Raw genomic sequence first — 24,141 nt, 5'->3', positions numbered from 1 at the left:
TCTGTCTGACCAACACCGATCTCGGAAACCACCGGCTGTCGGTCTGACGACGGATAAGCCTCTGGGTGTAAGGGGCAATGTTTCTGGGCTTCCGGTGTAGTCAGACTTCCTTTTCTGTGCGGTGCTCATTGTTTACAGGCCGATAGCAACCTGAGATGCGAGACTGGATTTGGATATGAAAGATGACGTGTACGACCGGATTTTTTTACAAGTAGCCAGTTTACAAGCTAATTTTAAACCAATAAAAAGCAAAATCATCGTCAGATGATGGCCGGCGGGTTCCGAGATTACATTTGGCCAATGTGTTCCACCTCATTTGCTCTCCACACTCCAACCAAAGCCTGCTCGAACGTGATTGGTCAAAGCTACTCGGACTACAGAACGCTTTCCAAAACCTTGTGCCATTGCCTACAGATTCTACATGTGAATGCAGAATCTAGATTAGACAACACACAAACAAGGCTTTAAAGCACAGTCGGTAACTTATAGCAAATATGATATAAAAAGTATTTTTTATAAAAATGACACTTTATCCAGACATTAATGCATGAGACAGATAATCTCTGAAAAAAATCATGTTCCTCTGCGTCCACCTGGTGCTCCTAATGGCATTTGCAAGATTTCCGCGCATTCGAAGGAAAACAACCCATCGGAGTCGAGCTGTCTCTAGAGCAGCTGCCAATCACTGCTCATGAAACTCACAAACTCTGATCAAATGATCAAACTAGGCAGCGCTGATCAAATATGAATCAATATTCTGTTACTGTAATGCCTATTTCTGGCCTCAAATGTTTCCAGAAACATATTTTAGTGTACTGTTTAGCTGAAAAAAATTAGAAGTTTGTGACCCGGCCGCCATGTTGAAAACAGTCGAGCCAAAACCAAGCACCGCCCAACGGCCGGAGCGAGCAGATCACACATTTTACAGCTAAACAGGACACTAAAATGTATTTCTGAAAGTATTTGAGGAAAGAAAGTGGCATTAAAGTAACAGAATATAGATTAATATTTTAGCAGCGCTGCCTAGTTTGACCGTTAGATTGGAGTTTGTGAGTTTCATGAGCAGTGATTGACAGACTAGTTGGCTCTGATTGGTTGTTTTCCTCCGGGCGCGGTGAAATCTTGCAAATGCCATTAGGAGTACAGGAGGATGCAGTTTCTTTTTTACAGTTTTACATGTTGTGTTGGACAGTTTCAAATTTTCTTTTCTGACCAACTAATCATTTGAGTAAATCTCTAAAAAAAAAAAAGAAACCTGATAGCTGTACCTGTCAAATGCATCCGTCAAAAATGATCGTCAAAATGGACATTTTGTGTCTCACTCTCTTGCCTCCAGATCGATATGCATCCATGTTAACATACATTTGCATTTGCACACACAAAGGCTAAAGCGCCCATTCTGGAGAGCTCAGAGTGCAGAGCTGTCCAGAAGCCTGTCTGTGTGAGGAAAATGTATGCGGCTCAAATCAAAGTGATGTTGCACACAGTAATCTTTCTCTATTAAGGATGTCACATTTTGCAATCTTTTCGCAATTGCGGCCTAATATCCTTTACCACTCCACTGCTGGGCTGGTGAGCTTCTGCAAGCGCGCATACACACATACACTCACTGTCTCATCACACACATCCACGGTGCGTAGGTATCCCGCTGAAGGAGTCAGTCATGTGTGTCTTTCAGATAGGAGTTGAGAAAGCCCTTGATTAGGACAGGAAGTCATGTGTGTAAAATTCACACTTTTTCATACCACCACTGTCTCTGTGTACATAGCGAAGGTAGTGTGTGTCTGTGTGTGTAGCGCACACGTCTATAGAGATCATAATTAACTGACGTAAAGGTAAATAGTAATATAAAATTAATTACACGCTAACAGTGAATTCCTTTGTACCTTTTAAAGTGAGCTCAGTTCTAATTTCGGGGTAAAATAATTATATCCGGAGCTGTTTTGGAAATGAAAGGCCTTGCCTCTGCTGTGAAAGGCAAATTATTTACACTTGGTTTGTTTCTGATGATGAAATTCAAAATGGAGACCCAACGGTCTTGAGAACTGGAGATAAAAGTGTCTATTGTCTAATTCTACTGATCTTCTTCAGGTGCATTTAGATCTTTTTATGTGTTCCATGATTAATATTTACTCAGCAATGCACTGATTCGCACTGACAGTTGTGACCAGGTGCCAAATCCGCTGAAGCGGACAATCCTGTGCGTTTTTATATATTCATATATTTTAATCAATATTTTGTAATGGTGTTTGGTAGGAAAACTTTAAATTAAGAAAGTTATTTCAATTATTTCTAATTCTGTTTGCAACTTCTTTCATTTCCCCAGCATGCCTTCTGAAAACCCCCAGACAATGTGCTTGAACTTTTTTGCATCCAGCTGGTGAGTTGGGTGGAGGGAGCGTTGTAAATGGAAAGAGCAAGGAAGCTTTTCCAGTTGAGAAAAAAGTGAGGGTCACCAATTACTCAAGACACAACATGTCTTGTGACTGCATTATCGCATTATGGACTATTGATGTGACTGTCACTGGGGAAATTGCCATCTCTGCCTCTTCTGTGATGGATTTCTCCCTGATTGCTGAACTTGAAAATGGTCAAAAGGGCCCTTCCTGCTTCATTCTTCGAGGCTGAAAACAAACACCAAGATTTGAGGATGATGTTTTTAGATAGAGTAGATTTTTCAGATATGAAGCACGGTTTTGCCAGCTGGAAACATCTTTTGCACATCATCATACTGTATCATTTTCTTTTTGTTATCTGCAGGACTACCACCTGGCACACATACTCTTTGCTCACAGCTCAGTGCAAGGTAGGCTGAATTTTCTGTTTTGTTTCCACATAGATTACCATATTTTCAGCTATGCTAGTGGCATGGCTCTATGGACGGCATGTTGGTTGCTTGGTTGGGATACCACTTTGGTCCAGACTGAAATATTTCAACAACCATTGGGTGGATTGCTATGAAATTTTGTACAGACATTCATGTTTCTCAGAAGATGAATGCCACTGACTTTGGCTATTCCCTGACTTATCCATGAGTGCCACCTTGAGGTTGACATCTTTTTAGCCACATGTGTTGATAACTACTGGATAGATTGTCAAGAAATGTGGTACAGATATTCATGGTGCCCAGAGGATGAATCACAATGACTTTGGTAATCCCCTAGCTTTTCCTCTAGTGCTACCAGCAGGTCAAAGTTTTCCCTTATCATCTCAACAACTCAACATCTACCAAATGGATTGACATGACACCAAACTTTGTAGAGACATTCATGGTTCCCAGAAAATGACTTTGGTGATCCTGATTTTTCCTCTAGTGCCACCAAGAAGTTTTGTATGAAATTTCTTGACATCTATAGATTGATTTGATATGGAACGTCATGTTTCCCCTCATCTGGTGCTATTATCTGGTCAAATTTCAGTTTGTCCAATACTTTGGTTAATAACCAAATGCCTACAAAACTAATGGCACTCCCAGCAACCTCAGCTGTACATTGTGTGTAGTGCTATTAACAAAATGTTATCATGCTAACACAGTCAAATGAGATGGTGAACATGGTAAACATTATACAAACATCACCATGTGAGCATTGACATTAACATTTAGTTCAAAGCACCACTGTGCCTAAGTACAATGTCACAGAGCTGCTAGCATGGCTGTATGTTGTTCTTTTACTAAAAAGACATACATGACCTAAAACTGAAGGTCATGGGTTGACCCCTGCATCAGCCAGCGTATCCAATCCTATAATCACACTGAAGCTATTGGTGCTGCAACTCAATGCTCTCAAGCAGGGGGTCTTTTTGAGTAAGTAGGTTGTCATTCGAACACTTCAGCATCTAATTTAACTGAAAAACACACCTTTAACACGAAAAGCTGCTTGTTTGAATAGAATGAAAAGCTGCAGACTCTTTGGCCTGCATATCCCATGGTTTAAAACAACTATAGTGAAGGCATTTTCAAAGAGAGGTATCCACTCAGCTTTGATTCCATGCTGCTTAGTGTATAAATAAGGGCAGTATTCATGCACCCTTATTACTATTTGATATCACCTCTTATGGTGCAAAACATAGCCCACCTACATGCTACAATTTGCAATACATTTAGTGTTATTGACCAAGGTCCATAGGCGCCCTATAATTTAAGGAACCAAGCACAGACTTTTACTGCGCTTCACTACAGGGTTCCCTAATATCCTTTGGATTGAAGGTGATTTCGTTTACGCTGCAAACCCGTGAAACCGTTAGAGGGGGTAAAAAGGTAAGCATTTCCTCGATGCAGATGGAGTTATCTGAAATCATGGCTCCAGTATTTAGTCCGCTTCCTCCTTCTTCTTCTCCCCTCTTCTCCTCCTTTATTCTCTCACCCCTTCTTTCTCAATTGTGTCCCTCGCCTCTGGCAAATGGGAGTCATTTGTTTGTGTGAACTTCCCATAACCCGCATCGCGTGAGACACTTATCATTCAGAGTGGGGCGGCTTTCGTCCTGAGTTGTAATACCTCTTCTCTTCTCTTCTCTTCTCTTCTCTTCTCTTCTTCCTCTCCTCCATTTTTTCCCTTTCACACCTGTACCATGTCTGTTCCAGCTGACTCTTACCATGGTTCATCATCTTTCTCCATCCTTTCACTCCCTCTCATACAACCCGCTCACCCATTTCCCCCTCTACAGTACGCCCTCTTCAGCCTCTCTCTCTCTCCCCCTTCTCTCTCTCTCTCTCCAATCTCATTCCCCATGTAATCTCGGGGTACACAGGACCGTTTTCATTACTGCACTACTCATCTTATCATCCACCCTGTCATCTCCTCTGTCTCCTGTCTTTTTTATATTCCTTTATTCTAACAAGTCTGCATCTCAGAAGCCATCAGTGGTCCACCCCTTTTCATTTCCCTAATGTACCCCAAACACACACACACACACACACACACATGCACAGACACACACACACACACCCTTGCCTGGCCCTAACCCCTAGTTTCATTGCCTTAACCTGGTTCCCATCATCATGATGTAGAGCGCAGCCCAGCTTGCCGCAATTGTGTAAATCACTGTGTGTGTAGTCGACAGTACAGTAAATGTGTTTCTTTAAATTTGTATCTGTGTGTGTGTGTTATCTCTGCAGGCGAATCAAACAGATAACCTAAACAGGAAGAAAGTGTAAGACAAAAATAAAGATGGAGACAGACGGAGGGGTGAGACAGAAAGAGACAAACAGAGAGAGGAAGTAGAGAGTGATTTTAAGGAGGGAAAGCTGTCATTGAAGGCCGAGGTGAGCCTTAAACCTCTTGCTTGCTTTAATCCCTCATTTATGTGAACTCAGCTTTGGAAATGAAGCTGTCACTGTATTTTCCTTCCCTTCACCCATGCTGTGGTATAATCAGAAACCACACATGCATGCAACACATACACACACACACACACACCGTCGCAGGACGGAGACACAGAAAATCACTCAGGAGAGGTTTTTAAATTCATTCCAGAGTTGGAGGCAGAGATTTGTACAGCCTCACCTTGTCTCCTAGAGGAGGAATCATCGGATATGTTGGAGACAGAGGGGAATTATGGGTAAATGCACTGGTGAGGAATGATAGCCTGCAATCTCCGGCTCTAATCTGGGATCGCTGACACATGCCATTCATTTCAGACTTGCCAATATTCCCCTGCATGGTGCAGACTGGAGCATACGTGTGTGACTTTGCAATCTCTTATGTCTACTTTTGAGACAAAATCTGTTCAGACAGTTTGGAAACAGCAATGTAAAGTTAAATTACAAAATACTGAAACACATTCATTTACACATCACACAATTACAGTAAAATCCTCTTTGTTGTTTAAAAAAATCTAAATGTAAAATATTAAATAGGCTTGTTAAACTGCAGATGCTAATATCCATATTACATATCATTTTTTAAACATGAAACATATGTCAGTATGTTTCTCACTTTAGTTGAATCGATTTGAAATACAATGATTGACAGATACATACTGTGCCATCTTAGATCCTGCAACTAATTAAAAAAGTGATACGCATGGCATTAAAATATGATAAAATATGTTTTTTAATTACATGCATTTTTTCCCATTTTTTATTATTTTGACATAGAATGACAGAGGAAGGGCAAAGTACATTGATAACAGCCATTAAAGGGCAATTTGTATATTGTAAAACCACAGACATGTACTGCCATCTAGTGGTTATGATGGGAAAAGGACGGATGGAGGGATGGGTGGATGGATCAGGTATTTGATGGACAGATGACCAGAGAAGGGGACATAACTTTCTTCAATACAGGTCAAATTTTTTTGCAAATTTTAAACAGTTTCTATAATAAAATAAAATAAATATATGCAAAAGTATGTTGATAACTCAGTTATATTACTTACTTTAGGAAGAGAATGCATTTCATGATCAGTGTATTTTCATGTAGCAGGTGAGTTGAAAGTAAATTATTCTTTAGTGTCTCATAACAAATAAGAGCATCTTAATATGTTCAGATTTTTTGTAATATTCAATCAGCATTTACATATTTTGTACCAATTTCAAAATTCAAAACAAATGTGTGGGAAAAGTGCATAATCACCACCTAGCCTGGGTAGAAAATGGGAGCATTATTAAATTCATAGCCTTAATTAATAAGTCAAACTTAGATTCAACTATGTAAGAAAAGACAAAAAAACAAAATCATATTCCTGTCCATCTTTTGCTCCTCCATCCCTCTATCTCTTCGTCCCTGTATTTCTCCCACTCGTCGCCCTCCTCAGGTGGAGCGAGCGTCATACTGGTGTGTAATAGCGTGCTGTCAGTGTGGGCAGCGGCGAGGTGTGGGGAGGAGAGCGGTGCGTCTCAGATGAGATATGTGACTGGCATGCTAACACACAGTTTTATCTGAGGGAAAAGAAAGAGACAGGGCCCCCACATCTCCTCACTATAGGCCTTTGATTAAAGCTCCCTGGGTACACACACTTCCCAAAAACACACACACACACAAGAGTGTACACACATGCATCCGCACAGATTATAAATAAATTGCAGGTAGGAGCAGACGCACACATACAGTATATATGCATACACACATCCTCCCCTTGTGGGTGGTGTTGTTTTGACCTAAGCCAGGTAGCGTGTCCATTATGAAGTTGATAGGAGGATTTGGCCATGTTGATTCTAGACAGCATCATCTCCTCTACCATAAATAACCTGAGTGTTTTCTCTGAGTCACACAACAATATACAGAGAATAAGAGCTCTCAGCTTTATCCCCTGGTCTCATCCACTGCACATAAACGCTCACACATGCACACAAAACCCAGAGAAAATGATTGTGCGCGGTAAACAAAATAACAGATTTAAAAGTGCAGTTGGCCCCCGGCTCAGTTTCTAGCTGGAATCGTTGCTTTACAATCTGGCTTTAGGGTTTGTCTCAAAGCGTGTTTTCCCTGATGGACGGTGGGGGAAACTAGTTTGATTTTAGATGAGCAGCATCATCCAGCAGTGCAGTCTCAATAGCTTGCCAATAAAGCTTTGGATGCACGCTGTATACCACTAACCAATGGAACTGTGGGGGAGCATGATGACTTCCATGACGGAAGTAATGGACAAACACACTGCAGTATTCCTGCATGTGGAGAAACCATATTGAAATACATCCTGTCAATGTATCATCATCTGTCTGTCTATATTGTTTTTCTTTCAGGATCCAATGTGAAAAAATGTCAATTTCCATTTTTTTTTTTTCTTTTAGCAGTATCCATTGAAATAGTTTGCTGCGGCTGTATAGTAACAGATACATGTTTGATTGGAAAGGAATTTCTTTTTTTTTTCATCTCACACTTTACTTTTCCCTATATACTGTATATATAAAAAAAAGAAATATAAAAATGAATGAACGAATGCATTTCACATGGTGCACCGATGCAAACAGCGTCAATACAATGAGTATTTCCTCTCTTGTCAGCAAGAGGGTGCTGCTGTGCCATACCAGACATCTCTCTGACTGTATGTTGTGCATTTTCAATTAATCCACATTCAATTAATTAATTTCAAATATAATACACAAAATTGCATTTTAATCAATATACTGCATAAATTCAGAAATGTACACATTATCAATACAAACAAAAAATAAAAATACAGAGAGGTTGATTCTAGAAATTGAATATAGAAAGACAGTTTGATGATCCAAATATTTCCTATCATACATTTTGTTATTTACAGTAAGTAAAAATACTACAATTTATCCACATCCCTTATTGCATTTAACATGAGGTCTTTATAAAGTATTTATACATTTTATTATTATAATCATGTTGATGGTCACAAACTATTGTACCCCATTACATTGTGTGTTCAGCTGCTGAATACATGTTTATTAAGAATATATGTGTTCAATATATGTTTTCACAAATTCAACTGTAAAATGAGTTACTTCCTATTTAAACTTCATAATGTGTTTTAATGTAAAAAATCGAAATCCTGAAAATCAGCAACAATGTCTCTGCAGTTCTTTAGAAAACAATAACTGATCTTAAACCAGTTTACAGGTGTAATAGGTCCCAAAGTATGAACAAAACACAGCATTCAATTTATATTCAATGGACAGCTGTAATGTGTTGACAGTAAGCCATGATTTTTCCAATGATGGTGCCTCTGCAATTTATGATTAGATCGTATTTCGTACATTTACACATTATCAGGACTTGCCATTTGATATACACAACTGATAGACTGCACATAAAGAACCATAAGGACGGAGGGCATTTTTTGCACATATGTGCCGAATCAAGCGAGATATTATAGTCAATACAAATAAAATAGAAACTACACTTCAAACAATGCAATTCATATGTATATTACATTACATTTGAATTGCCATCATGTCTATGAGCATGTGCCTTATTGACATGAAAACAGAGATACTGCATTGAAAAATCTGTATATTAGTTTAGGTGACCACAAAAATGCACAGCATGTTTTGTTAAACCCTCGTTTGGCATTTCATTAGTTCACTGCATTTAAAAGTGACACGTTGAAGTTTAAGAGTGCTGCACGCAGCAGCTTTAATTGCGTCTTAGTTATTGTTGCAACACCACCAGGAGTCACAGGGAGAAGGAACGGGGGTAAAGTCTAACCGCAGACACTGAGCAGGGATTGCTTTCATAATCTTTTGACTGGGGATGATGAATAGGGGACGAGAGAACTGTGCTAGTGTCAGCTTCTTTGACAGAGTGCAGGGAGAAGTCAGAGATCTGTCTGCGCGGAGGGCGAGGGGCTGGCTGGAGGACAGAGAGGATGGGGAAAGTGTTTGAACTTCTCTGGGGCAGGACCCTGAGGAGGTGATGGGATGGGAGTGTCTGGAGAGACTGCAGAGACAGAGAGACTTTATTTTTATTTTTTTTGCAAATTTAAATGTTTTTGTGTGAGAAAAAAAAGTGATATTGTATGTATGAAGTCAGTAAAATGTATCAATTGTAGCTCACGGGAAATGTTGCATCTATAGCTGCTGCTTTGTAGACACAGTTCCCATCAATCTTGTGTCGCCATTAGGTGGTGTAATATTGCCAAATGCATTTTTTTATTCTTAAATGAAAGCATACAATAGGGCCACAAATCATCAATTCTTGTAAATGTGACATTTTTATGCTTTCATTCCACATTTCACTCTTTATTTGTTTCAACTAAGTTAATGGAGACACATCTGGCACACGCTTTTGGAACATTTCATGCAAAGAGATAAATTGTACATCAATGTCGTGTTGATATTTCTTGTGTATTATGTCAGAGATGCAGTTTTTGCGACTGTGCGCATGTCTCACGGTTGTCGTGGTTCTTACCGATCTGTGGAGTGTGAGCGACAGGCATGGTGCTGATGACCAGTGTGTGTCCGGTCAAAGGGTCCTGGGCCAGCTGGGTGTGTGCTGGGTGGTGCAGGTGCGTGGACTCTGACGTAAGTCCTGGACACATAACACCAAGTTTCTTGTTATACAGTTAGTTTTGCATCTCATCTAGAAATGGTGTTATTTAAGTGACATTTAAGGGCTCACACACTTAATGAAACGCTCTAAAACACAGATTTATTCTCGCACATGGTGACATGTTCCCTAACAAGCCCTCATCAGACCAAAAAAGAACAATGGGTGGTTCACTTTGCATAGTTTTTTCCAACAAGTGCTAGAATAAATCTCTGTTTTGGAGCTTTTAATTAATTGAGTGAGTCGAGTTTTTCCAAATTTATGCAGAGCTTATTTCAGTCTTTGCCTTCAAAAGTGTATTGACATGTGTGCGTGTTTTATATAGTAATTGAGTGAGGCCTCCATAACATAACACTGTAAGCAGCTCTGTAGCATGCTAAAATAACCCCTATTTTTTTATATTTTATAAGATGTAGAAGGACATTTGTTTACACATCACTAAATATAATAACAATATTTCAATAGCATTTTTTTTGTTGTGTTAGCTCCACATTCCTACAGGATGTTGAAAAATAAAACACACACAGCTCTTTCTGTATGCGGTCTTCTAAGTCAGGTTGTCATATTCTGGAGTTGTTTTTAGCATGTGTGGAGAAAAATGGAAGACATTTTTGGAGATGACTTAGTACTTTATTTCCACGCCTCATCTTGGGCATGAGTTGTCTGTCATGGCCCTGCTTAGAATATGTTTGATGCTTTCTGCCTTTAACTACAGACTCCCTTATTCACACACATTGCGATGTGTTTGCAGATGTCACCCAGCGGCATCTCATGTAGCCCGTTGCCTATTTTGGCTTTGCCTAATATATATGTGGATTATACAAAGTTATACCATGCTCTGCACAATCCCGAACTTTTTACCCATTGTTTATATCCAGGAAAACTTTGCTGAGTAAGTATACTTTTTTGTATTTTACTTCATGCTTGTCCAGTTCCACACATTCATCACTGAATAGCTCTACCGGAGCGTTTGGTGGTCTTGCTGAAGGTCACGCTATTTTTCTTTCTGCAGGTTTACAAGCACAGACATGGGGCCGCGTCTCACCTCCCAGCAGCATCTCATGCAGCAGGTTGTCTATCTTGGCCAGGCCACAGAGCTTAATGAACTGGAGCTGTTCGATCATCTGCCAGGTGATGCTCTGCAGGGTGGGCAGCAGGAGTAACAGCTCTCCGAACCGACCCCTGGAGTCATACTGACGGTCATTAATGTAGTCTTCCAGACTCATCTGGACCTGCGCACACACACACACACAAGGCCAAGTCTCCATCAGTGTAAGCAAACTTCCCTTGTTCATGTAAATTATATTATTTACTGCATTGTAATTATTGGAAATTATAATAGAGCATACTAGAATAGAACTGCACAAAGCTACAAGAGTCAAATGCTCCACCTACCTGCAGACGAATGGCCTTGATCTTTGATGGGTCCCGCAAAGACTTTGCATCTGCAGATTGGGAGGCAAAGCATGGAAGTAGGGGATGGATTGAGGGGTGGGGGGAGAGATGGAGGAAGGGATTGAAGGACAGGAGGGTGAGAAAAAACCCCAGAAAGATCAGGGATGTAATTGAGGATATGAGTGGAATTGATGGAATGATTATGGTCAAACTGGGGCATGAAGGTAAAATGAGGGGATTTAGTGAAGGGGAGAGAAAGGGAGGACAGGTAACACAAGATGGGGGCAGGGATTGTGGTCACACTATAGGCCAAGGAGAGATAAAAAAAAAAAAAAAAGGATGGTGGGATTGGGATGTAACCAGATGGATGGGATTGGTTGGAAAAAAAAGGATCTGGACAAAAATGGCAATGGGTATTGGACAAGATATCATTAAAACTATTTATTTTGCCATTTTCAGTAATTTACTATTCACAATATTGTTTCTTTTTTCCACCTTTTTATTTATTGTTCCTTGTTTTTGCTGTCTTTTTTCAATTCAAATTCAAATAATTGGCATGCATGTTCAAGTTATTTCCAAAGCTAAATTACATATTATTGAATAATTGCATTATACACAAGAACATTATATACTCTATTTTTTTTTTGTAATGTGAATGCATTACCTATTTGGAAACAAGACATTTATATAATTTATTTAAATTAAATGTATCCTTAATTAATATGTTTTTTAAATAATGATAAATTTGTGCGCCATTACACAATACAAACCCCTTTGGGGTCCTACTGTTGCCCAATAGTTTCTGTGACCTAAAGCAATATTCCATTTCACTTACTGTAACAAACAGACAGCAAATTACATTAGATATACAGACTGTCTCTGAATAGAGAAGCAAGGGTGAACTGGAAAAACAGGGTAACCACTCATCCCCAGGAAGAATAAGCCAGTTCCTAGCATTTGTTATTAACTGAACCTCACAAATCTCCTGATAGCTAAAACTACTAAACATTAAAAAAATTTAATTACCTGGGTCAAAGAAGACAATAGCCTTGAGCGCTGCATACTCGTTTTCGTCTATTTGAATATCCTGGAAGGGCTGGACCAGCTCATCCAGCACTCGATTGGCTACCTTGTACATCTCTTGTTCAGGACTGTTCCTGTGGATCACATAGCCGTTACCTGCAGACACAGTGAGTATCGGTTAGTACCAGGGTTGAGGTATGTGGTTGTGTGTGTGTATGGGGTAGAGTGCTGTTGTGTGCTTGTGTGGAGAATAAGTTCAGCCATGAGAGAAAGAAAAGTTGACTTTTGTCAACCCTATTTAACGGTTTCAGTCCTAAGACATATAGCAATGCACAATGTGTGTGTCTGAGTGTCTGCAGTTGACAGACCTGCCTACAGTATGATGTTGGTACATGTCTAGGCAATGAGTAATGCAGTTTACAAGAGACACTTTTGAAGTCACAAAGAAATAGAAACCTTTAGTTAATCATTCGCAGCAAACACAACATTTGATCGGTGACACTTTACAATACAGTATACACAAATGTTAGTAGTTACTAAGGCAGGAGTGAGGAACAACTTGATAATTAATGAATCGTTGATTAGTAGTTATGAATAACTATGACTCAAGGCTATAAAGTTGATTACTAGAGAACAGACTGGGAAATACTATATTAATGAAACATTAGGTGATGATTAGGTCAATGTTTCTTCATACTTCCTCACTGAATGAGTCACTGAGCAGCACAAACTAGCAACGACTCATTAATTAACAAATACTTAATCATTACTAAACCTTTGTGTGCCCCCTCAGGTAAAGTGGTACATCATACTGAGTAGTCGCTAAGTAGTCCCTCATTACTTCATGATAGTCTGATGTTACGACTCAAACATTGGCTGTTCATCATGATTTACTAGAACAATTCATTAATCACCAGGTCGTTCCTATTTGTTTCTCGATCGTTCATTAGTAGCAACTTTTACATTTGTATGTAACCGTATTGTAAAGTGTTACCCATTTGATCAGTCTTCACACTTCGGTGCTGATTGCACCATCTATAAATAAGACGCCATTTCACTGGTGAGTTCATACCTAAAAGCAGGAAGCCCTTGAACGGCATTGACCTTTTGGCGACCCCGAGCAAAAGGTGTTCACCTGCGTGAGCCCTGAGCAAACTGACCTGGAAACAAACACACGCACAGTTAAACAAAGAACACAAACAATGCAACAATGCCTCCCCTTTTGCCCTTCCACACATCACAGACTCATTACTCATTACATACTTGTAGTGCAGTACACTATATTTAGTAGTCTTTGTATTATAGTATAACACTTAATTATTTATTTTAATATTCTTTCATCTCACAGTGCATTTGGTTGATTAAAGAGTTTTGACAGAATAAGCCAGTTGTTAGAGCAGCAGACACACTCACACAAGCTAAACATGACCAATATATAAAAAGACAGAATGTTGCTCAACTAAAGTACTTAGATATTAGTTTAAATTTAGGATTAAAATGTGCACAAGGATGATTTAATTCCTGCGAGATAATCGAAGTTGACCCATCATGCCTCAGAGTCCTGTTACCTGGTCATCCAGTGGCAGTTCTCCAAATGCAGGGATGTATTTGGCCCATTCCACCAGCACCAATAACTGTTGTCTCATTGAATCGCACACGTCTCCGACAGTGGCTGACTTCTGCTCCGTTATGTCGGCTATTCCAACTGGAGCAGTGATCTTTAGGGAGACAGACAACCATTAGATTCCTTGTGCAAGTAATTTAATCATGCGCATGATGTGCTGCCTAATGAAAATATCATAAAAGGGGATTTTCACCTGTTGGGAGAGTGATTCAGCCTGGGCCAAAATAGTAATGGGTGGCAAGTCTTGGCTGTCAGGGATAGTTCTTCGGGAGCTGATCCGATCTCTCTCGTTCTGTACAGCTGAAAGGTAACAGACGGCTAAAGTTACTGTGTCTGTGAAACAGAAAGAGCAATAAAAAAGGAACAAGGAAGAGACAGCATCTTCTTTACTTTCCTTATTATAAAAATCATCTATAGCTTTCAAACTGGAATACAGTTTACAGTTTGCAAGAATTTGCTTTAGTTGGTATTTATCAGTTTTAAGAGTTGACGATGACAGCGGCCGCTATAGGGCAGTTCATATTTAGGAAAATAGTCATACAGGCTGGCATCAGCAAGAGGAGTCAAACGTTAACCAGTTGCAATCCAGAACAACATGTTTGAATAACACATGATTAGGTGTCATAAAACTACTCCTTGCCAAGGTTATACCCCTCATAAATACACACACAAACACGCACGCACACTAAGTAATCACCTATTTTATGGCTGAGCCAATTTCAACCATCTTGAAGCAGCTTTCAGATTCTCTGAAGACATGTATTGCCTCTCCTTAAGTGCAACTACTTTTAAGTCAATGCTTTGGAAAGTGAAAAGATGAAAAATAAACTACATCTATACCACTAACAATAAAAATCAGGCATTATTTATACAAAAGCTAACAAGGTATCCAAAAAATTCTCTATTTTGTGTCTCTCTTTACATGTAAACTTTAAGTGGAGTTATGGTAATACTTTCTCTCTTGACCAGAGAGCAGGATGGAGGTTTCCCTACCTTCTTTCTTCATGCCAGCCCTGAAGCATTTGTTGAGTCTGCAGAAACGACACTGGTTCCTCTTATCTTTATCCACAATGCACTGTCTGCTGAACCTGCATACGATGAGCATACAATGATATAAGTAACTTTTACAGAGCAAGAAATGATGATACAGTGTATTGTAATTTAATATGATATGACATGTCATGATGACTGGGCTGAAAAGTAAGTAATCAATAGTTTAAGAGTTCTATTTATGATCACAAAAGCATGTTTATAAACTTATGCACGTTCATACTGTTATAATTTTGTATAATACGTACATGTGGCATGATTTTAAGCTGTGTTTTTATGTGTGTGTGCTCACACTGTATGTTTTTGCTACCTGCAGGTGTAGACGTGGTTCTTGCGTATGGAGCGTCTGAAGAAGCCTTTACAGCCGTCACAGCTGGAGGCTCCGTAGTGTTTCCCTGTGGCTTTGTCTCCACAGATGGCACAGTTACTGCTGATCCCGTCCGGACCGACCGGCAGGCTCGGCTCTGTCGGCATGCTGTCTGAAACACACACACAAAAACCCTCACACAGGTAAATACACGGACACATCCTTATACATTTGTACGCGTTGACACAAATATGCTATAAAACAGAGTCAAAGTATTGCAGTACACATCCAGGAATAGTTCTAATAATGGGACCACAGTACTGGCTGTCCACTGCACTATTTCATCTAATTGAAGCCACTATGTGTAGAATTAGCATCTCACTACTCTCGTAAATGTATTCTGTGTATACTCCGCAGTGTAACTGCAGAGGTTTGTTTGGGTTTCTATAACTGCAGAGACATTTGTGTTATGTTTGATTCGTTCATCAAACTAAACATAAATCAGGGAAAAAGAATAAACGGCCAGGCATTTCAAACATTACTGTTGATGTCTTTATGTTTGCCGTCATCTCCTCATTATCATCAGCATTGTCATGATCATCATAGTCATTATTATTATCAGCAGTAGCAGCGTCGTCACCATAATCAAAACCATAATCGTCATCATTGTCTGCATATTTATCGCTCAGTCAAAGCCTACCAAATAGAACATCATAGCATGTGCAGGTAAACGCATCAACACATCCCCCCCCCACACACACACACACATCTTTCTCAGTTTCACACCACGCAGAGTCAAGGCGAGATGAGTCAACGTTCGACGAACTTTCTGTTCACACATCAGTCTATCTCTGAGATGCCTGTTTGCTCCTCAATAAAACATCTTTATGACACATGCCTGCAATTCCTGCCTGAATACTTTTATCAACATTCTGATTTCATGCTTTTTACAACCCCGACCCAGCCCTTCTCTTTCCATCACGACCACAGATTTCCACTGACATACCCATATACAAGCAATAGGGCAAGTGGAATGAATTTCCCCCAATCAGTGTTAACAGACGGCTAGATGCACGCACTGTTGGCCAACATTAAAGTGTCAAGACTTCCCCCATTGCTTAATTTAGCTGGATATGTTAAAACCCGTACTGATTTCCTTTTTTTCTGCAAATAGCAACTCACTTGCCTTCAGCTGGTCTCACTTCACTTCATCAATGAAGTTCCAGTCTTACAAACTAACACCGTAGTTCTATTAGTCTACCTCCTCACCCAGAAGACCCATCCCAAACCCTCCTTACAAGATGCATCATGTTAAACAAGAGGCTACCGATATTTTTCTGTCCATATTAAGCCATTTTATAATGGGAAATTTGTGTGTGAGCTGCTTATGAGTCTATGTATCTCCATATCAGTGCTTATAAAGATGGAGTGTGCTATCTGCACACTGTCATACTGTATGTGAGCATGTCCAATTTAACATGCGTGCTAAAAAATCAGGTGTTTTGTGCTTCAATTCCTGTTTGTATGTGCATGCCTTGTTTGTTGTTTAGTGTGTGTGTAGCTGGTTACATGTACTTACCTCCTCCTCCACAGAGCACCTCTGCATTCTCAAAGCCCAGGGTGCTATATGAGGGATCCAGGCCTTCACAATAGTTTGCTACATCCATTTCTAACAGAGATTCACTCTGAGGAGCAGGAGAATACTTCATTCCTGTCTCAAACTTGGTCTTCCTCACGTGTTCTTCTTCCTCTCTTTGCTTCTCTTCCCAGTTCACTCTCTCTTTCTCCTTTTCCCTACCTGCTGGTCTCTGCTTCATCTAATTCTTACAGCCATGACATGGGAGATCCCTGGCATAACAAGATCTATAATCCCATCCGATTGGGCCAGGAGCAAGGAGAGGGGAGGAGCTGTGGCCTAAGACTTCTCACCTTATTGCACATTACTTATCTGTCCTTCTCTCTCACACTTATCACAAGGATGGATAGATAGTGGTGAAGGAGATATTTCCCTTCTCCCCCTCCGCCCTTTTTTTTTTTTACCATAAAACCGATTTCATCAGATTTTGGAGGACAGCTTGCACTTAACTGTATGTGCATGGTGCTGAGCTATGTGTGTGTTTGTTCCTACAGGCACATACATTTATGGATGTGTGTGTGTGTGTGTGTCCTTGCCAGGCTTCCTAATCTAATCAATAGTGGAGTAATAGCACCACCACCTCAGCAGATACAATCTATAAAGACTCAAAGCAAAGTGGAAAACGCTGATAACTTCCACACTCATTTGGTTTACATCCAAGCCTCATTCATAAAAAGTTCATAAAACTTTATTTCTTAATTAACCGGCCATATACTTCAAATATTAGATATGACTTTATATCTCAAATGACATTAAACTCACTGACCATACTCTAGTTGAAACATCAGTGTTTTTACTTGTATTTATAGTTAAAGGAATATTTGAATTACCCAGTGAGTCATTTTTAAATAATTCGTTGTTTTAGAACCTGGGTTTATTGCAGTTTCGCTGTCATTGTTTGTGACTTCAAATCAGTAATTATTAACATTTGTACTGGATGAATTCGAATTTTCAGACAGGATGATACACTTATAGTGTCTTTGCTCTTTTCCTTTACAGTAAGAATGATGAGCCAGTCTGCTGTGTAAAAGTTAAATTGAATACAACCTGAGGAGCAGCATGTAATATTAACACTACTGTATAGTTCTCACACTTCATTTAGCTCTCTTATTTTAAAAACAGATCAAATTTCCTGAGAAATTCATGTTGAAGAGTGGCAGGGGGACGCCAAAAGTGGAAATCAAAAACCCAAGGTAAACAGTTATCAGTGAGCTGCCTCCTCTTACAGGGCAGGAATGCTGTAAACTGTACTCTACTGCCATAAACCAGTTAAAATGTCCCAACCCACCCATTTTACATTGGCAGTTTCATTGCACTAAATCTTATTGTGTGGCTTAAAGGTAATCAGATTGGGGCTTTGTGTTAGAGATAGCTGTAAATGATAAGAGGTGTCGTTATGGGAGATTTGATGCCCTACATTAGTAATGAGTGGGCCGGTTTAGCAAAGCAGCGACAGTATATGAGCAGGCATGGGGGTAATATATTGTCACTGTTGGCTCAGTATATCAGAATGCACATTCTCACAGATTATTTACTGGACATGAAGAGAAAAAGCAATTAGTATTGGGTCACAGGGTAATAACAGACATCTTAGTTAATATACTAGGCTGAAATAAAGTGGTTGAGTGACAGAGACTAGAGAGAGAGAGAGAGAGAGAGAGAGAGAGAGAGAGATTACATTTTAACCAGGCAGAGAGGTCAGTGAGCTCCTGACTCATCAGGTTTGTGGAGAGTGAAGAAGAATTTACTCTTTCTAATCACTTTCACAATCACCTAACACACAAAAAGACTGGTACAGAGCACTCTAGCGCAAGTGTGCTGGATTCAGTTCATCGTCACAACAGATAAATGGAACTAAATAGAAAGTATAAACCTGGCTTGCATGTATGAAGAAAAAGGGGTAAAGTTTATAGTATATACTGCATGTAAGTGGATGGTTTTCTAAGAGGCTGTCATGTGATATAGTTGGGTTTAACATACAAAAAGAAAGCAAGGTCCATTGAGGCTTTGAGGACAAAACAGATAAAATCCAGTATTCATCGAAAAGTGAAAATCATTTTACTTCATAGCTATCAGTGAACAGGTTAAGCGCTTTATACGGCTCTTTTAGCCTCACCCTCCACTGTTAAGTGCAAGGACAACAAGCCTAGGAATTCAAGTCTTTATTAGTGTAATGATGAGTGCCTTTGATCTTTATTTTTCTACATTTTGAATACGTGACAAATCATACCCTCCTCTTGATTTATTTATCAAGTGACAATATCACAAACATTGAAGCTGATCAGCTTTTATAAAGACAGCTCATGTTACAGTTAATGTTAAGTTTGCTCACCACACTGACATACTGAAAACATATTCAGCCATGCTTTTGTGTGAACTGCAACACAGTAAGGTCAACAATCAACATATAGGTAGGGATCTCCAGCCCCTTGTACTCCATCATATCTACTGACAAAAAAAAACATAGAAGCTTACTGGTTTTTAAATTTTACCTGGGAATGTAGGTAAAAACAGAAAGAGTTTTAATATTAACAGCTATTATGACATCCTTAGTTGAAAACCAAGCAGGACGTCACTGAGAAACATTGCATCCGCCTAGCAACCAATAGCTCTTTGAAGCCATAAAACCCAGTGCCAAGAGGCTATCTCTGTGTGAACCGGCCATAACCCTGTTGCCTCTATTTAGATTAGAGGTTTTAATAGTCGCAGATGATGATCAGCCACCCAACCGACTATAGTAAACCACTACTTCCTGATACCCGGGCGATAGTAAAAAGAAAATACACGGTAGGCCTAAAGTAGAATATATTTTTTAGTTCAACCACTGCTATGATATTGGATTTGTGCAAAGGAATAGAAACATGTGAATTAAAGAATCACTCTATAGTCAACAACACTTCTACGACACTTAACAGCAGACGGTTTCCTTAGATTTTAAAGGTTACATGCAAGATCTTTCCTATAAACCCATAGTCCCCAACGGTGTTTAATGATTGTCACATTCTTCTTCCTGTCATTATCATTATCAAAGTTTGAAGGCTAGTTTGGTCAATAACATTCACCCTTAAAAATAGAAATCATTTTTTGTTTTTGACGAATGATTTCTCCAGCTGAAGTAAAGCCTGTGTGTCTTTAGCCTGTAAGCAGTATACACAGGGTGAACACAATCACATGCACAGTTTTAAGCAGGCCAATACAATACACACACTACAGCTTCAAAAATCAATCTACAACTCTCAACAAAACACCACCAATGCAACCATGTGGCCCCGAGCATATCCAATGTTTTGGCTGAAAGTTTTGTCAAACAATTGGAGATGGGAATGTCAATTTCCAATTACAGTAAATTACAGTATAAAAAAAAAAAATAATTAAGAATATTTTAGAAATATATGTGCATTACTTTATTAGATACCAAATTATTTCTGTTTACTTTCAGTGGTAGTATCCCTTTGGTGGGGCATCATAAGAGAAAAACACAATGCGACTGTATTACCATCTTCCTGCTTACAGTAGCAACCTGTTGCTCTGTAACGCTCTGTTACAGATGACGTCCTTGTGCAGGTGAAATGGGTTATCACATGATCTTTACAGCACAGCATGCGTGACAAAGTGAGTCTATATCTTATCTGTTTTCACAAAATGCTGTCTGCGAACAGAGAGGCGAGAACACTATCCCATTAAATACACTGGACAAAACCCCACAAAGGAATCTAGCAGACTTGAACAACCACCTACTGTATATATTCTACAATTCAAAAGCATATACCAACTTTTCTTACATGACACATAACGGATAGTAACTACCACCATTACCGCGAAAATACAAACCACGTGATTTAACGGAACATGTTACCAAACTTCCTTGAGAAACCGTGAAAGATTAGCTTCACTTCCTCCAAAAAAGCAACAGCATTTCTCAGTACTCTTACAGCCAATGTTGATAGTTTGCATTTCAATGACAGTATACTTCACAGGAGGACTTTGACTTACCTGTGTTTCTGTTTCCGTCTGGGATGTGCATTTATCCAGGTGTACCGTTGTACTCGGGTAAAGTGAGCAGCCCGTCAGTGCGACATTAGTCTAAGTGACACTGAAAATAGGCAAAGGTGTACGACAACATTAAAAGGGAAGGTTGGAGAGCTGAGCGGCCTATAATTCATGGAGCGACACATTGGATGGCGCCACCATAGCCCTGTCATTAGATCGATTTACTAAACAAACTCAAAGTAGGGTGGGGATGTTAAACAGTAACCCAGAGCCATAAAAACCAAAAGGAAAGGATCACCAGGGAGGGGGGGTGTGCATGTGTGTGTGTGTGTGTCAGCAGAGGGCAGAAGGTAAGAGATCACAGAGGTTTGAGGTAATGTTTCACAAAATAATGGTAAAGAAGTAACAATTTTAGACATTTATTCCACTCCAGCTATGTACACAGGGGTTACCGAATACGGTGAAATATATTTAGTTTTCATTTCCACTCACATGCTTTACACATGAGGTCACATTTGGGATGAAATATGAGGGAACCCAAAGACCAATGGCATACTATATAATAATAATAATAATAATAATAATAATAATAATAATAATAATACATAAGCTTGAAGCATGTGTAGTATATACAAAGACCAGTAGATGGCAAGAGATCATTCATTTTGAGTCATAAGCAAACAACAGTTTCCAGTCATGCCTTATTTCGATATTTTCATCAGTAGAAACACAGTTTAAGGGGTGCCCTGGTAGCCTACAAGTTAAGACACATACCACATAACCTTTGTTGCATGTCATACCTCTCTCCCGCCCCATGATTTGTGTCTCTCTGCACTTTCAACTATCACATATAATTTGAAAAAACATAAACACAGTTCAATAAGTCACATAAAAAAAAAAAAAGTGAATGACACAACAGTGGTAGGATTTTAAAAAAAAGAAAAAAGCATGGCAAATCTGACAGAAAATGGTAATGACAACAGCTCCAAATAGGTTAGTAAGTAACCATTGAGTAGCCTAAAGATTATTTTTGTAAATGCAATATTTCTTATAAACTTTAATAAAGCAATAAAGAACAGTAAAGTAACGTGTAATCTTGACCCCCTGACACACCCCCTAACAACAGTTGTCAAGGAGCCTTGTCTGGGAAGCACCGGTAGCAGGTTCTCCTCCCCAAGAAGGTGAGCATGTCCACACAGTTAAAAGTGGTCAAACTCAGAAACACCTCATTGACATTCTCCAGATGGGAGATGTCTTCTAAGTACCTTAGCCGGAACATGTGGTAAGGAATGAAGCTGACAACCATGATGAGAGCAAAGCACAGACTCTTCAGCTGAGCCCCAAAGTCTTGCTGAGAGGTGCATCCCTGGTGGTGCTTCCTGTATAAATCCCTTAGAACATTGGCATGGAGGGCCGTCAGCACGATGGCCACCACTATGATGACTGTGCTTATGATGTAGTTAAACACCTTGGCGGTTGACTCTATGTTGTTGCCAAACTTGAAGCAACGTGTCCCATTTTTGGCACTGTGGTTGTCCGAGTGCTGATCCTCACCCTTTTCGCCGTAGGAAAAATGGATTATGCAAGGGACCACGACAAGCACCACCATCCACACCACGGCGCTGACGAGAAGTGCGTGAATCCTCTGGAAGGAGGCAACCCCCTCTGCTTTGTTGTAGAACGTCATCAGGCGTGTGATGAGGATGATCACGTAGAAGATAAAAGACATGTACATGTGGATGTGAATCATGCCGCTGACCACTTTACACCAACCCAGGCCCAGGTTCCAGTCGTTAGTCGCGTAATAGTAAATCCTGAAGGGCACAGTGAGAAGGAAGACGAAGTGGGTGAAGATGAGGTTGAGTACGGCGATGGAGGTGATGGATGCCAGGCTGGACCTCATGATGTGCATCATCAGGCTCAGGGTAATGGTACCGATGAGCAGAACCACAGAGTAGATGGCCAGGAGGACTGTGTGGTACTCATTATTATCAAGCGGCGACTTTGAGGTTGTAAGTAAGGAGCTTGTGGTCATCGTGGAGCTTATGGCCGTGGATTGTGCACTTTGGGTTACCGTAGAAGTCATCTTAAATAGAGAAAGAAAGGGAAGAAGAGAGAGGGGGCACATCAGATACAAGAGTATAGTGATGGAGGAATACATCAGGGAAAGGGTTCAGTAGTGTATTTCCATTTTTCTCCCTGTTGAAGTTTTTTCGGAGGGAGTTTTTCCTCATCTGAATTGAGGGTGTAAGAATAGTTGTATGCTGTACAGAAGCCCCATGAGGCAAATTTGTGATATTGGGCTATATAAGTAAAGTTGACTTGACTTGACTGTTACAACAGAACAGAAAAGGAGTAATACAAATAAAGAAAAGACAGAAAAAGAGAAAATACATGTCAATAAAAACTTGCTGATTGAATTTATTTATGACTCAACGGATTATATTACACTTAGATTATCATTACATATTTTACTAATACTATATGTTGCTCATGTTTGAACACATAATCCAAATTAAGATATTAACCACTGTCTGACATGTTTCAAGTTACAATATATTATCAGTTTAACAGTACACAGGACTAAAAACCAACTAAAACTGAAATTATAAGCATTTAAATATCATGAGGATTAGACACAAAGATATTGTTCAATCGCAATAGTGTATCGAACATTACACTAAAAAAAAAAAAACAGACTTACGTACCTTTTGGTTCTAAGACGAACTGCCTGCCGAGTGCTCTTGTGTGTGAAAATAAGGCATTAAATCACATTATCTCCACCAAGCAGCAAGCAATAGTTACGTTTTCGCAATGTGTTTGCGAGCGTGGGAAAAGCACTATGTCTGAGAAAACAACGTCTGTGTGTGTGTCTGTGTTTCTGCTTGGATGCATGTGCTTCTGTGCGTGTGTGTGTGCCAATTTATGAGGAAGTTAAGGTTTTGAAAATGTACTTTATGTGTGTGTGACTGTGTTGCCATAAACAACCCCTACAGTTTTGCATGTGTGTGTGTATCAGAAACAGGAGGTGATTGCACCCACATGTATGCACAACCACAGGGCTGTCTTGCTGCTTCCTCCTTCTGGTCAACCTTTTATATGTGCCTGTTATTTTGTATCTGCAATATCCACTTAGATACAAACCATTAGATGGTGA

At 39.7% G+C, this 24,141-nt stretch overlaps 2 protein-coding genes across 3 annotated transcripts; both read right to left on the bottom strand.

Moving 5' to 3' along the window:
- Window positions 1-8,024: 8,024 nt before the first annotated feature.
- hnf4g (hepatocyte nuclear factor 4, gamma) lies at window positions 8,025-21,209 on the bottom strand. 2 transcript variants are annotated; one of them, XM_074621236.1, is made up of 11 exons: window positions 20,988-21,209; window positions 15,362-15,530; window positions 14,995-15,089; window positions 14,195-14,301; window positions 13,946-14,095; window positions 13,450-13,537; window positions 12,381-12,533; window positions 11,355-11,404; window positions 11,005-11,191; window positions 9,822-9,941; window positions 8,025-9,350 (listed from the first exon to the last, which is right to left on the bottom strand). In XM_074621236.1, exons 1-11 carry the CDS (start codon window positions 21,016-21,018, stop codon window positions 9,229-9,231), a joined length of 1,272 nt encoding a protein of 423 aa, XP_074477337.1. In that variant the 5' UTR covers window positions 21,019-21,209; the 3' UTR covers window positions 8,025-9,228. The 2 variants fall into 2 exon arrangements, with proteins under 2 accessions (XP_074477337.1, XP_074477336.1); XM_074621235.1 differs by lacking the exon at window positions 20,988-21,209 and adding an exon at window positions 16,938-17,252.
- Window positions 21,210-21,387: 178 nt separating this feature from the next.
- Window positions 21,388-23,885, bottom strand: gpr141 (G protein-coupled receptor 141). Its single transcript, XM_074621238.1, has 2 exons — window positions 23,693-23,885; window positions 21,388-23,070 (listed from the first exon to the last, which is right to left on the bottom strand). The coding sequence occupies exon 2, from the start codon at window positions 23,068-23,070 to the stop codon at window positions 22,114-22,116; it is 957 nt and encodes a 318-aa protein (XP_074477339.1). The 5' UTR covers window positions 23,693-23,885; the 3' UTR covers window positions 21,388-22,113.
- Window positions 23,886-24,141: the final 256 nt, after the last annotated feature.

This window comes from Sebastes fasciatus, chromosome 21, assembly GCF_043250625.1.
Source record: "Sebastes fasciatus isolate fSebFas1 chromosome 21, fSebFas1.pri, whole genome shotgun sequence".
NCBI classification, from domain to species: Eukaryota; Metazoa; Chordata; class Actinopteri; order Perciformes; family Sebastidae; genus Sebastes; species Sebastes fasciatus.
Note: the sequence above shows the minus strand (reverse complement) of the source record. Positions and strands in the feature narration are given on the sequence as shown.

What these genes read in the sequence shown, in the direction of transcription:
- hnf4g (XM_074621235.1), bottom strand. Translation starts at nt 17,175, where the DNA reads ATGAAGCAGAGACCAGCAGGTAGGGAAAAGGAGAAAGAGAGAGTGAAC. An exon ending in GCATGAGATGCTGCTGGGAG is followed by an intron (nt 9,942 to 11,004) that starts GTGAGACGCGGC and finishes TTATGTGTCCAG; the next exon opens with GACTTACGTCAGAGTCCACG. An exon ending in CGCTCACACTCCACAGATCG is followed by an intron (nt 9,351 to 9,821) that starts GTAAGAACCACG and finishes CTGTCTCTGCAG; the next exon opens with TCTCTCCAGACACTCCCATC.
- gpr141 (XM_074621238.1), bottom strand. Translation starts at nt 23,070, where the DNA reads ATGACTTCTACGGTAACCCAAAGTGCACAATCCACGGCCATAAGCTCC.